The following is a 15,074-nucleotide window of genomic DNA, read 5'->3' as shown; positions in this document are numbered from 1 at the left end:
TTAGGGGAGGGGGTAGCAAGTGAGGGGGTGGTGTCCAGAGCTGTAAGGGGGTGACAAAACAGGTAACCATGCGTTAGGATGGGACACAGTGGCAGGCGGGCTCCATACACCTGTGACAACTGAGTGACAATTGATCAATAACACACACAAAACACACAACACACACACACACACACACACACACACACACACACACACACACACACACACACACACACACACACACACACACACACACACACACACACACAATGTATAGCAGATGTTGGGATTTGAGTATTTGAGACTTTTGTGCCGATATCTAACATAATAGACAAATTATATTTTGTTTTCCCTCATTGTTATGGTCACAGTTGAAAATTGAAGTTATTAATTTAGCAATTTGTATATAAAATTGTTAAAAAACTTTAATAACTTTGGCTCAAAAGTGAGTTTACGACATCTAGGTCCCATTAAATTACTATATTTCAACGTGTAGAGATGACTTGCAACACAGTGAGTTATATAAAGTCTTTAAAAGGCTGTTTACTGATTTAACACTAAGCTTAAATTCCATAACCCCATTTGAATTATTCAAATCTAGACTTTTTCTTGTTTGAAATAAAGTCGCCCTTTGCTTTAAGTTTATTTTCAAACCTCAGATTTAGTGTCAAAAATAACGATTATGTCATCATTATTCAGATTCTGTTGGTTTATCTTTTCCTTCCTGTGTTTTTGTTGTGCGCAGCTGACTAAATGCAGTAAAACGCAGTGTCATGTCAGGACCTTCTTGAAATGAAAAAAGGTGCTGCATGACTCCGAGCTCGTTTTGTATTCACCTGATTTCAAACACTAGACACTAACGAAAGCTGCACTTCACTACAGTGACCCATCATATTCAGAGAGGGGAACCACCTGGACATGACATATTTGTTCACAAATCAGATAAATGGGCTATTAAATGAATAATTCAAGTTGACAGTGTAATAATAATTCATTATAGACCTAATGGGCCACATTGAGCCTCCCTTCATCTTACTTGTACTTGTATAAATTCTCCCATTCACTCCCACTCATTCTGTATATTGTCAGTGCAACGTCCAAAAACATCTCTAAGAAGAAATCGATAAAAGGGAAGGAGGAAGGAAGTAAAGTAAAGCTTCATTTGAGCACAACAAATCCATCAGGGAGGACCGGACAGAGTGGAGATAAGGTCAAGGTAACACTTTACTTTACAACAGCTGTATTGCAGTGCATTAACCTGTGAGTTAACCTATTGAAAAGTATCACAAATGCACGATAACATTCCGATGGAGCCATAATGAATCTTATCTCATATGGTTTTTCCACACAACACTGCGTACTTTAAACACTCTTCCACAGGTTGAACTACGGGCCGGCACACTGTTTTTTTAAAGTGTTACAAGAGGGGACAGTCGGAGTGAATAGGTCTGAGGTTTGTAGACTGCAATACATCGGGTTAGTCGACGGTCGGAAAGAGCACACTGGAGGCTGCTTCCAGCCACTGGAGCTTCCTTCTAATAACCCCCCACTGATTGCATTAGAGAAATGTATCATCTTTAATCATGCACTGTGCAAAAAGCAGCACGCACTCTGATAAGACGGCGTACGCTGCAGCTAGCGTCCGGCTCGATGGGGGGGGGGGGCATCCGGTGTCATTACCTTCGATCACACTTACATTCTCTCATGCATCATCGCATTGTTTACCATTATGCGTCCCATGGTAGGCTCGGTTGCTGTATTGCAGAGAGCTCCCACGCTAATGACGACCTTTGTTAACACACTCGAGCCTTCTGCTTAGGCAGAATGCAGAACCCCCACCCCCACACCACCCCCACCCCCTCCCTACCATGACTACCGGGGGCTGCACACACTTCAAAAGGAAATGTGGGTACAGTGGCAAAACAGGAGGGACTGGTGACGGAGGTAGACGGGGAGGTAAGTGGCTGCCTCCCCCGCTGCATACTAAAGAGAGACGGTGTCTGGTGAGCGGGTGAGATTGAGAAGTGGATGAAGAGCGAGAGGTAGTGATTTTCTGTCCAGAACCGAGGCTGATCAGAACCCAGGACACCTGAGGAGGAAGAGAGAGACTGGGAAGGGGGAGTGATGGTGACGGTGGTGGTGGTGGTGGGGAGAAGGGGATGTAGAAAGGGAAGAGGACAGGGGGAATTACAGACAGATAGATGCTTCTCATGGTCAGCAAGGAAGTGAAAGGCAGGGAAGAGGAGGAGGAGAGGGAGGAGGATGCGTCTGAAGAGAGGGAGGGAGACTGGGCAGCGGATAAAAGGAATGTGAATGAGAGAGCGAAGGAGGGAGTGAAGTAAAGTGAAGTAAGGTGGGGAGGCAATTGGGGGATGGAAAGAAGAATGGGTGGGTGTGTGTGTGTGTGTGTGTGTGTGTGTGTGTGTGTGTGTGTGTGTGTGTGTGTGTGTGTGTGTGTGTGTGTGAGCTCTGATCGATACAGAGTGCACTCAATTATCATTCCGGTACAGTGTGTGTGAGCTTCCATGTGTGTGTGTGTGTGTGTGGCTGCGGGCGGTAAACTCCTCTCCCACATCTCCACCTAATGGGGAGTAGCACACACCACAGGGCTCCTTTGTCTCTCTGTCTCACCCCCTCCCTCCCTCGCTCCCTCACACTACAGCCCCCTTTTTTTTTTTGTGGAGATCTGTAGTGCAAACCCAGCACACTGAAAGTAGAGAAGATAGTGGGGCTGATACCAAAAAAAAAAAAAAAAAAAAAAAAAAATGTGTCGTGTCAGCAGAGCCTCCTAATAAGGTCTATTTGATCAAACAACCACTTATGAGCGCGCTGTGAAATCCCACGAGCCCTCTGTGTGCGGCGAAGCTACAGTACATGGGGCGAAATCAGCTCTGAGGAAAAAAATAATATATATAAGGATACAAAACAAAAAAAAAATGAAGGCAGTGTGAGCTCAGATGGAAGATTTCTCTTTCCCAAGACTTGCAGGAGGAGTAACTGTAAATGACAACATTGTCAAATATCCCAGTGTCCTTTTTGGCGGAGGGTTATTTATTCATATATGCACTGTCACCCACCGCAGGCACTTGAGAGCAGCTGACTGCAGCTCAAGAGCAACCTGACAATCATACGACAGTAAAAAAAGGAAAGAAGAAGACAGAAGGGAGGACGAGGGGCTTCCGGGGAGACGCGACTGAGCGCACTTCTTTGAGGTCGAGAAGAGAAGAGAGAAGGGTTGGCCCCTCGTTGTACTAGGCCCCCTAAGGTTTGTGCCACAGGGGCAAGATGGCGCCCTCGTCTTCACGTTAGCTAGCACCTGCGGCTAAATGACACGCTGCCATAAAAAACGCCTCTGATCTTGTGTTTTGCGTGTTTCTCATTTCTCAGATTATTATTTTTTTTGGATTCAGGGAAAACGCCTTGAACCCAAATCCCTCGACTTCCCCTATTTATTTCTTTTTTCATTATCAGCAGGCAAGGCGTGCAGTCGATTACAAAAACACCCCCGTAAACCATGTAGCCCCCCCACCACATTAGCACAGAGTAATCAAACACGACTTGCCCTGGTGCCTTGTATTTACAAAAGGAATACAAGCCACCGAAATGTCTGATTAATCCACCACTTGAGGCTATCGCTCTCCCATGAGGAAGAGAGACGGGGAAAAAAACATCCCAAATCCTTGGCGCGCAGCGGCGCAAAACCACCGATAACAGCCCAGACCATAATAGGCCCAGTGATTTTCATTTGACTCCCAGTGAGCCAAATCAGCAGCTCCCTTCCCTCTCCCCACTGCGAGCAAATCACGCTCCCATTCAACGCAGCAATAGCATTGCTCGGCCATTTCACAGTAGCTGGTGTGATTTTTATTTTTTGCCCCGTGGCTGTTTGCTCCCGCCCCGCTGTTTGGGCCCCCTACCCGAAGGAGCTGAATGAGGGCTGAGGGCCACCAGAAAAGGGAGAGATTAGAGGAGTGACGGCGCCGGCTTTAAAGCACCTCCAACGCTGAGGCGGCACTAGAATCCAAACAGCTTGAACACAGTTATTAGAGTTTGAACGACGTGTTGTTTTGTTGTTTGATATGTTGCTATGAAGGAGGAGTCGGGCCAAGTGTGCAGACATATTGAAGCTGCTTGGATTGGATTATGAAAACTGTGCCGTTATGCACTGTCATGTTGGATGTGTGCATTTGCGTGGCTCTCCGCTGCAACAGAATAGATGAATATTCCTTCTGACAACACGTTTTGTTTTTTTTACACTGAACGTTATTGTAATCGCTCCAAAAAAGGATGTCATTTTGGTATTTAGCTCCCGAATGTGACAGCAAGCAAACCAAGCTGTTGCATTCGCTGTTGTCGGCTGGATGGAGTACATGTGATGGAGCGTGTCAGGAGAGGAGACAGAGGAAGAGGAGGAGGAGGAGGAAGAGGAAGAAGAGGGGAGGGTTCAGGAAGGAGCGGAGAGGAACTTGCCTGTCTCTGCTGTGATCCCTCCTTCTTTTTCTTGCCATGTTTGCTGGAGGGGACAAAAGAAAGACAATGTCAGGATGTCGAATCTATCTCTCCCTCCAGTGGTCACAGGGCAGCACTGCCTGGCGGCCATCATTGAGAGAACATCGACCTAATCTACCGGCCCCGTCTCAAACACAGCCCCCCCGGTGCTAGATGCGTTGAGATCTCATACGATTGGATATAAGCGAGTTGATGGATCCCATCATCTTCATGATCTGGTGGATTAATCCACTCAGAATCTTTCGCTCCACTACTTTTAATCATCTGTCTTTGGACGTATGCAGTACTGCTTTTTTTTCTTTTTAGATTAAATCTAAATGAGAGGATGATTATCTGTCTCTTTCCAGCTGACTAACTTCCAATCTAAACCTCTAAAACGCCTAACTAAATCAAAATCGTGGCATGCCGGCTATGCCAGCTTGGCCACGCAGGTGTCGGTGCCAGGGATGGGCTCCGGCCTCAGCTCCAGTCCCTGGCACAAGACCGACTGGCAGAGCGCCGCCAGGCACGGGCCGGGCACTGACCTGACGCTGAGGCTGAAGACGCGGCGCGCCACCAGGAACCTCATCAGGTAGTAGATGACCACGATGAGCACCAGCAGGCCCAGCACCACCCCGATGATGGCTCCTGTGATCACGCCAGCCTGGATGGGCACTGTGGGCGGAGGAGAGGAGGAGCGTTAGAAAGGTAGAGCAGAGGACGAAGGGGAGGAAGAGGAGGAAGCAAGTGGCAAAGAGAGGTTGGGAGTGTTCAGAGGGGAAAGAGGAGGGAGGAAAACGGAGAGGAAGACGAGGAATAAAGCTAGAAGGAAAGGGAACGAGAGATTAAAGTAAAATAGACAAGGAGAGAAAAAGGTAAAATAAAGGTTGAATGGAAGATGAGGAATCCAAGTTCAGTAGAGACAGAGAAGGAGATGAAGAGGAGGGGAGATAAGGGAGATAAAAGGTGAGAGCAAGGAGTCATGGAGGAAGAGGAGGGGGAAAAAGGGAGGAGACAGTGGGAGAGAAGAAGAGAGAAACGAGAAAGGAGGAGGGGGAGAAAAAGAAGTGAAAGTATGGCAGAGATAGCAATCTCAAACGGAGAAAGAGATAAAATTGTAATTGATTTCATTTAACGGGACTGATGCGGGGAATTCTAAGCGAGGCGGCGCGACGAGCGGTTCTGAACACAGAACTCGCTTTCGTCTGATGCACAGCGCAAATTGAGATTAATTTCAGAGTTTGGAATGATTATAACAACAATTGGTAACAGTTGGCTTCTGATGAAGAAAATTCTTCCAAAATACGCCATATGGGCTCAGCGGAAAGCTAATGAGCAGACACAAATGTAAGACAATGCTGGAATTAGACTTTACATTGTGGGGAATTAGAATTTGGTGAAAGACCCCCCCCCCCCACCCACCCATAGGACTCCCTCCCTGTCCTCCCTCCCATCTCACCCTTCTCAAAGACCAGCAGGCGGACGCTGGAGGGCCGGCCCACTATGTCAGGGGGGTTCTTGGCGTCGCAGGTGAAGGTGCCGTTGTCGTTGTAGTCCAGGTTCTTGATCAGGATGGAGCCGTCACGGCGGCCGGGGTTCCCCACAAACTCCACGCGGTCCCTGAAGGGGCCCTTGTTGTCCACATAGGCCATGCCGCTGGTGTAGTGGAAGATCTGTGGAAGGACAGAGCCGTCATTGTTTAGTTTATGCATGTGGTGTCACCATAATGGCATGTAGTTAATATTATTTGACAGTGTTTTTCTGTTATCTTGTTATCTAGAAATATCTTTGCATTTTAGGTCAATGTTGGGTTTTTTCTGGAGGCCCATTGGTTGCTGCAACCTATAGTTATTAAAGTTGCATTAATATTTTAAAATCATGTACACGATCATGACAATAATGTATGACTCTAAATAGAGCTGGGTATCAAACCACAAGAAATGTGTCTGTATCACTGCGTATTATTTTATTAGAGTCCTGACTATTCTTCTTTATCTGTCCAGCTTTGTTGTCTTGTCCCTAGTTGATATTTAAGTAAAGGAAACAAAGCGGTAGAGTAGTGGGCTGGAAAACCAAAACAACGAACTAAAAACACTTTTTAGAGCTAATGGAAAAAACTACAGTCAAGTATTAATTATCTGTGACATTAAGAGCACTTAAGAACTTTCACAGTAATTTCATACAATGGTAAATATAAAACCTCAATTAGAGCAGCCATAAGTCATAAAGTTGTCCTTTTATCTTATCTTAAGTTACTGAATTTAATAGAATAGAATATATAAACACTTCTAATGGAAAAAAATGTTAATGTTTTTATTTCTAAATGTGAGTTAATGAAAAATATTGTTTTGGAATTATGCTGAAAGTCAGGACTATTAACACTGGTATTGTGAAGTTGTTAAAGATGCCCTGCCCGAACAAATGTCTTGACTGATGACAGCAAAACTAAAAGCTTTTTGATTTTCAGGGAATTAGTCAGAGGGGCACAACTGAACTCGGGTGAGCAGTCTTAAGCGAATGAGGAAGAGCCTTAAACTTGCATTCTTTGTGATGGCCAGCAGGGGGCGACTCCTCTGGATGCAAACAAAAGTCTGGTTGTATAGAAGTCTATGAGAAAATGACCCGACTTCTCTCTTGATTTATTCCCTCAGTAAACATTGTAAACATGAGTTTATGCTCTCAATCTCTAGTTTCAAGTCTTCTTCAATACAGCATGATGTTCATTTAGAAAATTATGCTCCATTTAGAGTCAAATAGACCATAAAGCAGGGTATGCTTTAGGGCAGGGCGACCTTGTGATTGACAGGTCGCTACTAGGGTGTTTTCCTGTCTGGGGGTTGTTCAGGTTTTTGTTTTAGAACTATAAACCTTTAACAGTGTGTTTTCAGTTTATAAAAGTAAAATTTAACATTTTGGTTGCCTTTGAATGTTTATTCAACGCTCGGTTACACTCTCATGTCACTTCTGGTTGCAAAAAAACACAATGGGGACAACCAAAATACAGATGACGACTTTGGGCCTCAAAACCGTAGTCCACAAACCAACGGGTGACGTCACTTCCTATACACAGTCTATGGTAAGTGCCCCAGACTCTACAAGGTCAAATCTGATTGACGTTTTGGTAAACGATTTATGAAAATGTCCAGCTCTGAGGACACTTTTGATTGAAGGTTGGAGGCCTGCATGAGCCATCCCTCCCTATTATACACAGCCTTTTAACATGATAAGAACATGCCCGGAATCAAATACGACATTTAAAAAAGGACAAATGCACCATGACAAACAGATAGACATATGAAACTGTAAATCCGTCCCGGCGGGTGAAGAAATGAGCGACGCAAGATGAGTGGAGGAGGAAAAAAAAAGAGAAGAGAAATCTAGTTTCAAAGTGAGGGCACTGCGGGAGACGGATGAAAGCGTTGGCGGTGAGGGGAGGAGGTAATGAGAGAGGAGGGGAGGGACAAAGAAGGCAGGGCTGTGGAGGAGGAGATTAAGGGAGGTGGACAGAGGGAGGCACAGTCAGGACGGCGAGATAGAGAGATTAGAGAGATGGCAGGACGATAAGGGCAGGGAGAGTGAAATTAAAGAGCGGGAGGCGGGTGAGGCGGCAGGAGGAGCGGGAGGATTACAGGCAGGAGAGAAAGTTTCCTCTCGCTTGTTGTTTCCTTCCCAGAGTTAATACACGTCTCCTGCACTTGTGTGTCAGAATAAATGAAGTATCGCCTGAGTGTGTGATGACATTTCAGGCTTTTCACACAGTCCTGTGTTCGTCGGATTAAACCGGGATTACTTTTTTTGACGATTTGCAAGTCTCGTGTTCTGTTAGTGAGCCCAAAAAATGACTCAGAATTCATGAATCCGGGAGCAAAAATGAATCAGGCTTGGTGAAATTACACAAATCCTGATATTAAAGCTGCAAAAACCAAGTTTGCAAGTTATAGTTTCAGACGTTCTCTATCCAGGAGTCATGCCACCATGTGACATCACTACACCACCCCCCCCCCCCTCTGACTAAATGACTGCTCCTCTTTGTGCCAGGGGCGGAGAGGGTGAAAATAAAAACAAGTGTTTTTTGGGGGGGTCTCGACAACACTAGCCATTGTTGTCGAGACTGCGTTTGTGTTGCAGCAAATAAAAAAGCTTTTGTATTTTCTCCTTGAATGTGAAGAACTTCAAAAGGGAGTTCACAACAACAGAATTTAATTTATGAAAACTAAGGAGGAAGAGGAAGAGATAGTCGGGTGTATCTACCATCTTAATGATTTATGATAAATATATTCCACTGTGTTCCCCAACTAGTACATAACTTTATCTGTCTGCCGTTTGGTGCTGAGCAGTTAAGTCAGACCTTTTTTTTTTTTTTTTAACAGAAATTAGCTGTGGGTGAAAGCCACGCATGATGAGGGCATAAGAGTGGGAAAAAAACAGCAAAGCCGCAAGCAATAAAACCAAAACAATGAGCTTAAAAATGAACTTTTTGCAGAGCTTACATTAAGTCTGCTCCATGACAATCTCATCAAGTGCAGCTTCAAAATGGATGCGTCTAATTTTATAGAGATTTACAGATATTGCTACAGGTTGCTTCACTGTGACAAACTGTTGCCTGATTTGACACAAAAGCATTTCATTTTCTTTGCAGGATGATGACATCATCAGATGATAGGACATCTGTTAAATACCACAGTTATCAATAAGTGGAGTTTTATGTGCGTGTGAGTTTGTTCCTTACAGAGATGCTGTCCCGGGAGCCATCGGGCCTGTACGTCCAGGAGAAAGTCACGTCCTCAGAGGTCCAGCGCCAGGAGAAGAAGGAGCAGGACAGCCGGATGTCGGAGCCCAACAGGGCGTGACGCTCCCAGCTGGTGTAAATCACTATGGCCTGGGACTGCTCAGGCACTGGGAGACACAAAGCATGAGGATTAATGCACGGATAAACACATCAAAACAAGATTTAAATATTCACGGTCCAGTTTATCGTTAAATATTGCCTTTACTACATAGTCTGACTAGAATGTGCAGCAGAAATGGATTAGAAGTGCATCCTGCAAAAGCTTTTTGTCGGGAGAAAGCAAGTTAAATGCACAGTCATCTACAAGAAAAACACTGTGTTTTATACTTTTGATCTAAATACATTGGCATTTGTTCTTAAGTCTCTACATTCCTGAACATTTTTCAACCCCTTCTGTAATCACGAGACATTACCAAATTCATTTTCTCCCTGAAATCTGTCAAATAAATCCCCAAATACTTAGACATGCACCTACACACACACAACTGTTAAACTGCACATTTAGTGGTGTCAGATCCACCATTGATTCACACATTCACTCTGTAAATATTTGGAGTATTACTGGAATATTGGTGCTCGTCTCTCAAAGTCAAAGGGGAACATCATTTTCTCCATTAATATGGATTACGTTGGCTTAATCGTGTGCACTGTTTATGCTTGAATAATATCTAATGATCGATGTTAATTTGGTTTTGGCCGCAAAAATCTATATTTTACTTCCCTCTGAAACGCACTCTGCATCTCAAACAACCACCCAAGCCCCTCGGGGGAGCTGCACAGTCCTGCCACTCTGACTCTGTTAGCCGGGACAGCATCATTTTTATTATGTCGTTCGGTTTCACTTAGAAAGTGTGAATGGGCCACCAGGCGTCTCAGCATGCTCACGGCTGCATCAACACTGATGCCCCCTAAAGTGTCACGGAGCTTTGAGCCGTCTTTTCCTTCAGCACCCGGAGAGTAAAGTTCACACAGCTCTCACTGCGAGCGTCCTTGAACGAACGCCGTTAGTGGAGCCAGGAAAAACTTGTCAATGAAATCTGGCTTGACATTTTTTAATTAGAACTCTGACAAATATCTGACAGGAGTGGAGCACAGAAAGCCGGCGAGTAAAAACTCTGCCAACTCTCCCCTTTAAAAGTCATAATAATACTTTTTTTCTTTAACTTTGCAGGCTAAGAGACACCTGCTTTATAAGAGGAGATCAGATGTAAAGTCCTGGATCGTTTAGAATAAAACACCTGAGAATGAGCAAAGTCCTCCACAGGTGACCTAATGGCTTTTTTTTAATTGAATCAATAAGAAAATGTTAAGATATTAATTCAAGTGTTTCAGTTTAATGTTAAGCCAGTGTAGAGGGAGATATTACATTTCAGTGAAAGATGAATTAGTTCCCTCTTAAGCCTATTGACCCTTTTTATTATCATCAAGTCCATCAGTTTTTAGGTGAGCGCTGAGGAAGGAAACACAGAAAAGGCCCTCACCATCACATCCTCACTTAACCTTTAACCCCGCATCAGTGGAAAGATAATTTCTACATCTTCCCTTTTTAATAGATGAAATAAAACGCAATAAAAAAAGTTCAAAGAAGAATTTCTTTTCTTTTTTTACCTATTCCCAGGAGGACGACCGACGCCAGCGCCAAAAACGTCAGCATGGTTCTTTCTGGCTTCTACGGAGCTCCCAAAAAAAGACTTGACAGGAGTCTGTCAAGGAAGAGTCCCCGCTGTGGAGGGAGCGTGAGTGGAAGGAGGAGAGAAAAAGAGAGCGAGTGGAGTGGAGGGGTGAAGGACGCCAGGACACGGGGCTTCAAAACAGGACAACAACAGAAAAACCCACTGTCCATTGGTTTATACCCAACCACACCCCTCGCACAGGCCCGGCCCGGCCCATTCCTCCTCTCCACCCCTCATCAACCCCACCCCCCGCCTGCCACTTCTCTCCATTACCACCCCACATTGAAACAAAGTACACACATTATCTTGTGAAGTGGAAGACATAACGCAGGCGAGAGTCACCTGCCGTTAACAACGGGCCAACGTGATGCGAATGAATTTGCAAAACCCGTGTTCAGCATTACACCGTGATGAATGTAACGTGTTAGATTACACCCCCCCGCCTACACGCTAATCAACGCTTAGCATGTAGGCGCGAGCGAGGGTGTGTGTGTGTGTGACGGGGAATCATGACCATCTGCAGACGCTCTGTGTGTGATCGCTGCTCATATGTTAATATTACATGTGGAGCGGTGGGAGGCCGTCTCAAACCCCGTCTCTGTGTGTTTACAGTGAAGGAGGAGAGGGGGGGTGGGGGGGGGATCCTGCAGCGAGGTCAGCCCAGTGCTCTCTCCTCCGTCCCCTCGTTCTCCTCTCCATGCACTTTCGACGGCTCCGAGGCCAGCGAGGCCCCAAAACAAAGCCCCGACTCTTTGCTCTCTGTCCTCCCTCTCTCCAGATTCCTGTCGTTTTCTGACGTCGAGGCACTTTGAGACAATGGAGAGAGAGGGGGACAGGGGCCGACTGGTGTATGCGACGGCTCTCAATGCCGCTTTCTTTTCCTCTCCCTTTCTTTACTCCCTGCCTCCCTTTTTGTGACAAAGCCGTGTATTCAACATGCTTCGCCCACTCCCCGCTTCTCCAGTAACACAGACGGCGAGAGACCTGCTATATATAGACGGGTTGATGTGAGGACAGGACGAGACGAGCTAGACATCGGACCGAGACGGCGGCAGATCCAGAGGACACGGGGAGGGAATGAGACGAGCGGCGGTGGAGTTTCAGCACAGGGCCTCGTTTTCTAAAAGGTCTCATTCCATCATTCTGTCACACGTCATAAATATGCATTCGTTTAGCCGCCGGTGTCGCAACAGTGAATACATGCACAAATTAATGGTCTGCGGTTCTCCTCCAGCACCTCCAAACACACAAGCTGGATGCTCTTATTCCCAATGTGAAGTGTAAACCGTATAAGTCATGGTTTGACTCCTCCCACCCCACCCCACCCCTTTGGGAATGCATATGTTGAGAGGGTAAGACAAGGAGGCACTCGACAAGGAGGTCCACTTTACTGTGTCTTTTTATTGAGCCTACTTATCCAGGTTCCTCCTCCGTAAAAGCGGGCCCGTTGGCCGAGGCGGCGGCAGCAGAAGCATTAAGCGACAGATCGACTTTTGCTTACATTCGAGACCGCGGCATAAATTCTTGCCACTTGTGAAAGATCGCAACCACTCATTCATCTTAACACCTCAAATTCCCCCGCTGACGGATCAGCTGAACAAAATGGACCATCTGCCAACTTGTTGGCGGCCTCGGCTGTCTAAGCTTTGGCTTGAACGTCTAAATCGCGACATCCTTAACAATTATGGCAGATCCTGCCTTCGGGGCCCCCAGAGAAACAGGGGGGTTCTTTATGAGCCTGGCAGGTGCAGAATGTGGCGAGCTCCCAAAACTCGTCAGCGCCGAGTGACGGTGGCAGCGGCAGTGGCTCAGCTTGGCAGGCAGAAACTGTATCACATATAGAGCGAAAGGCCCCCGTTCCTTCAGCTGGCAGTGGTATATAGCACACTAATGTAGGAGAGGGAGAGCTTATCTGCAGCTAATTCATACAGCGGGGAGAGGTAGAGGAGAGGGGAGAACGGGGGAGAGAGGTACCAATGAGGAACACACAGAGAAAACCCGATCCGTACAGCCATTTAGAGATTTGAGCTAAATTATACATGAGTCCTCAGCTGCACTTTAGTCATATTGAGGTGGACAAGGCTTCATATCAATTGGTGTTATTAGAGATGACTGAATACGTGAAGTACCTCCGGCCTCAGCCACTGTGTGAATGAAACCATCTCAACTGTCTGCCTGTGTAACTCATCAAGCTCGTTTTCACGGGGTTGATGGTGGCCTCAGTTGCATTTGGCGGGGGGCATGTCATTAGACACCCGTAGAAATTTACAGAGCATATTTTCTTGTGATATTGTAATTTTCTTTGACGTGGAATTATTTCCAATGGCAGGAGAGAGAAAAAAAAAAAAAAAACATTCAAAAGAGCAGGGATAATCAGAGTCTGGGAAAGCATCCCGAGCTGTAGATGTTAGGAGCTCTTGTCAACTCTATCCATGTCTAATTTTTCTGCAATGTCGAGTATGTTTGTCACAGCTCTGAGTGCAGCCCTGTTCACAAGGCAGGCTGGCAGACGTGCAGGAGGGGAATGTCTATTTTTTCAAAATGTGAAGGGCTTCTGTGAATGGAGAGCATCTTTGAGACAGGACGGCTGGAGGGTTTGTTGCCCGGTTAAGACGGAGGGGAGAGACAGAAGAGACACACACACACACACACACACACAACAGGCTGGTTCACACGAAGGTCGTAACACTAATGGCCGTCAACAACGATCCAATGGAGTGCACTGCAGTCTTACCCCCTTAAGCACGATTCCTCTCTGTGTGGGCCAAAGTGAAGCACTGGCAAGTGGGGAACAACAACAACCGCCACCGCCGCCATCATAAACCAATCATGAAGTGGTCTCCTAAACGACTAGATGGGCTCACAGTTTTGCTGCAGGGAGTTGGTTAATCAAGCGAAACATTTCCATAACCAAATACGGCAAATGAGCCATGGCGAGCAATTGGCCAGAAAACTGTCAAAAGTTAAGGCTAGAAGGCAGGATTAAATATACAGCAGAGTTATGCCATCTAGGTTTTTTTTTTTACAATAGGACACCGGTTCAAAGCCTGCCGACTAAAAAAAGATCGAAAGAACAAAAACATGCCACGAAAATATGACTAGAATGTGTCTACATATATTTATGATCTCAAGAGCAGTGATCCCCAACCAGGCAGGGGTACTTGCTATTTGGAAAATTAGAAACTAAAATTTGAATTAAAAATGATGTCCTCATATTGAGTCAACTGTAATACCTGAACCCAACATGAAAATGGTGCATGGAAACTAGTTCAGGGAAGTTGAAACAGTTGAAATAGCTTCCTAAATCAAATGGATTAATGGTTCAATTTGATATCTTTTAAGTTATAAATACAGTTAAATACATAGTGGTGCCAAAGGAGGGGTACTTGAGTTCACTTGTGTGGGCTTTGGGAACCACCACTTTAGAGGTCAGTCTTCTGTACGAGCTTATTGACGCTAAGCAGCTTGTTGCAGGAGACATGAATGTTAATGAACATGTGGTCCCATTCAACCTTTAAGCTTTCTTTACTGTTACACACATGCACAGTCGAGACCTCCTATGACAGAATCATCGTTTCAGCAAATGCACATTGTATGTTCAAGTGACAAAGACCTGTAGCAGACATAGGAGTTATGACGACCCTTCTCTCCACTGACAGCCGCCCGTTATGACTCTTGTCTGTCAGGAGCAAAGGAGGATGACTCTTGTCGTTAGGAGGAAGAGCAACGAGGACGGCAATGCAGGTCTGTGGTTCCGTCCATCACTTTGATTCAGACCAATCTGCAACCTCCGCTGCTGAGAAATGAAGCCAAGTTGCCAAAAACTGCAGTTCCTCAGATGGCTGGTTGAGGAAAAGCGAGTCAGTCACCATAAACCTTTATGCGAAAAATGCTAAACTTTGTAGCAGAAATAAACATGTTTAGAGCCGGGTGCAAAGCTGTTTCGGTCTCTATAGCTTATTTCCCGGTTTATGATATTTTTATAATTTTTATACAGATCACTGGTTTGAATTATACTACGGTTTAAAGTTAGGCATAAGTGAGATGGTGGTCGCTTTGAGTGGCAGGTGGTTGTCATATCAGGTCGCTAGCTGCTAACTATCTTCTCTGCTGTGTCAAACCGGCCAGTCTCAGCCCCACAA

General features: G+C 45.6%; 1 protein-coding gene across 1 annotated transcript; it reads right to left on the bottom strand.

The window, feature by feature from the left end:
• Positions 1-10,947, bottom strand: mpz (myelin protein zero). Its single transcript, XM_054596609.1, is given in 7 exon segments — positions 1-22; positions 24-40; positions 4,453-4,495; positions 5,016-5,145; positions 5,930-6,143; positions 9,200-9,366; positions 10,868-10,947. Coding segments are annotated over 7 exon segments (639 nt in total). The 5' UTR covers positions 10,914-10,947.
• Between the last annotated feature and the right edge of the window lie 4,127 nt (positions 10,948-15,074).

The sequence above is a fragment of the Anoplopoma fimbria genome, chromosome 3 (genome assembly GCF_027596085.1).
Source record: "Anoplopoma fimbria isolate UVic2021 breed Golden Eagle Sablefish chromosome 3, Afim_UVic_2022, whole genome shotgun sequence".
In the NCBI taxonomy this organism is placed as follows: Eukaryota; Metazoa; Chordata; class Actinopteri; order Perciformes; family Anoplopomatidae; genus Anoplopoma; species Anoplopoma fimbria.
This window is presented reverse-complemented; position numbering and strand designations above follow the sequence as displayed.